Source organism: Penaeus japonicus, unplaced genomic scaffold, assembly GCF_977035675.1.
Source record: "Penaeus japonicus unplaced genomic scaffold, GWHDUDI00000001_assembly GWHDUDI00000013, whole genome shotgun sequence".
NCBI classification, from domain to species: Eukaryota; Metazoa; Arthropoda; class Malacostraca; order Decapoda; family Penaeidae; genus Penaeus; species Penaeus japonicus.
This window is the reverse complement of record NW_028234415.1, coordinates 33,993,326-33,995,825: the sequence shown is the minus strand read 5'-3', so window position 1 is coordinate 33,995,825 and position 2,500 is coordinate 33,993,326. Positions and strand designations below refer to the sequence as shown.

The following is a 2,500-nucleotide window of genomic DNA, read 5'->3' as shown; positions in this document are numbered from 1 at the left end:
CTATCCACACATATGCCAGTGAAATTCTCTCAATGTACCTGATACTAATAGATATATTTTCAAGGAATAAGATAAAATACAAAGAGCAAAAAATGAACAGATAATAAAGACCTACAGAAATATATAAACAAAAAGTAGAGACAGTTACAGAGACTCTGAACCCCAGACCTCAAAAACCCTCCTAAAGAACACACAATACACACACATACCGCAGATCCCTCGAAATACACGAGCCCCAAACTCTGAGAGAGATCCCTTCCGGCTTTTGGGCTGACCCGGCGTCGTGAGGTCAGGTCAGTCTTGTTGGCATAGAGGACACCCTTCAAGGAGGTCAACTTGGTCTCCTCTTTGATCTGTTGGTTTAAGAAAATATTGAAATATTGAAAATATTTCAGGAAAGAAATGTTCTGGAACACAGAACTTTAGAAACATAAAATCTGATAATATGAAATTCTGGTAATATCGAACTTTATGGTAAGATAAAACCTTTCATAACATAAAAAAATTATAATACAAAACTGATGATGTATATGTTTCATAACATGGGATTTTCAGGTCATGTATAACTTTGAAAATATAAAACTTAAAATGTAGTATATTTTGGAGACATAACAAAGAATATCGAGAAGATAATATGTCATTAAAGATTAGATTTGTCTCATCATGCAACATTTCTTGTAAAAAAAAATGACAGCATGTTCACGTGACAAGACCCCCTAATATCTTATCAGTATTGACTTATGTGCATCTATACCACATGAACTTTCCACAAAAAAAAAATAATAATAATAAGCAAAAATAAAAAAATAGATCTTTAAAAATATAAAAACTTTTAAGTATATAAATTCAACAAAAAACAACAATTAAATATACTAATTACTATCTAATATACACAAAAAAGAATTATTATCACAAAATCAACCAACACTGGGTCATACAAGGGGCAAGAATCTTATCTCAACCTTCACCATAAGGACAGTGCCTTGATAATAGACAGGGAGATGCATGTGAGTCTAATCTCACAGAGACTGATAACTGCATGTGTCATTACAGTCCTTCGACTCTTTTCTGGATTCTTGTCTGAAATGGTTTAACTGAAAGGACAAGGATAGCAAAGATGATATGATTATTATTCAATGGTAGTAGTTGTATTAGTAGTGGTAGTAGTAGTGGTAGAAGTAGAAGGAGAAATAGAAGTAGAAGAAGAAGTAGAAGAAGAAGTAGAAGTAGAAGTAGAAGTAAAAGTAGAAGTAAAAGTAGAAGTTGAAGTAGAAATAATAGTAGTTATAGTAGTAGTTGTTGAAGAAAAACAGGTAGAAGTAGAAGTATTAATATCAGTAGCAGTAGTAATGGTAGTGGTCAGCGTTGTTGTTGTTGTAGCTTTAGTAGTAAAATCAAATAAGCAAATCAAATCATCATTGAGTTTCAAGATCCTAAAATTTTATCACAATGAAGTACCTGCAAATGAAAATACTGTAAAAGTGATGCCACCTATATGAATTTCAGATAAGGATTAAGCTGTATCATAGATAATAGAGGTTATCAATGTTCTCCCTGGTCTTTGGAAAACTTCTCGGATCCTCAAGGAGTTATTATATGTTATAAAAAACAACAAGATATGCAGACAGTTTGATAACCTATTTCATAACTAAATGATTAATACAATATTTTTTCATGTCTGGTCACTAATCAGTGAAAAACTTTATAAGCAAGTTGTTTTACTGAGCATAGTGTGAATTTTTATAAAAATCAAGGTAAAAATGCTGTTATGGGTAGTGATATAGAGAAAATCTTGATATATAATAATATATGTATTCATTTGATCAAGACAATAAAAAAAAAAATCTTGATACAGCAAATAAATAATGTATTTCCTTCCAAAATATATGTAATTCTGATTAAAATACAACACTGAAACACATCTGTTACACTTACCTTTTTCTCATTCGTACCTATCCTCTTTAATGAATTTCTTTCTTTCTATCATACCATTGCAGTGAGTCTTACCTGATTATATATGTCAACAATTTTCTTGAAGGAGCTCTCTGAGGTCGAGTCATACACCATAAACACGAGGGAGGGTTGACTGCTCTGTAAGACACACATTTATTATAGCATATCCTTAGCAATGTGGTATTTCATGTAATACCACATATTTCCTTTACAAAATATACAAATATTACATAACTCTCTCTGCCATTTCCTTCTTCTTTTCTTAAAACTATGCCACAATACTCATCATAGAAAACTAAATGAATCAATCAATAAAAGCCTATTTCATCTCTCATTCATTCTTATCCATTACAAATAAAATAAATCATGGATCAAGACCTCCATACTTACCATCTTCAGAACTAAATCTCTGTAGAACTCTTTGCCTGAGAAGTCGTACAGGTACAACTCCACACTGTAGCTTGTATCGGGAACATTGATAAGCCTTGTTTGTATATCTACACCCAATGTCTGTGGCCAAATAAAATAAATCAATGAAGCTTTTGAA

The 2,500-nt window shown here is 31.6% G+C and overlaps 1 protein-coding gene across 1 annotated transcript in view; it reads right to left on the bottom strand.

Moving 5' to 3' along the window:
• The window catches only part of LOC122264772 (intraflagellar transport protein 27 homolog), a 5,035-nt gene that overhangs the window by 879 nt on the left and 1,656 nt on the right, over positions 1–2,500 (bottom strand). Inside the window, exons 3-5 of the mRNA XM_043033821.2 lie at positions 2,344–2,463; positions 2,008–2,091; positions 210–353 (exon numbers count right to left, since the gene is read on the bottom strand). Of these exons, the coding sequence (XP_042889755.1) occupies positions 210–353; positions 2,008–2,091; positions 2,344–2,463 (348 nt within the window). The remainder of the gene's footprint in view (positions 1–209; positions 354–2,007; positions 2,092–2,343; positions 2,464–2,500) is intronic.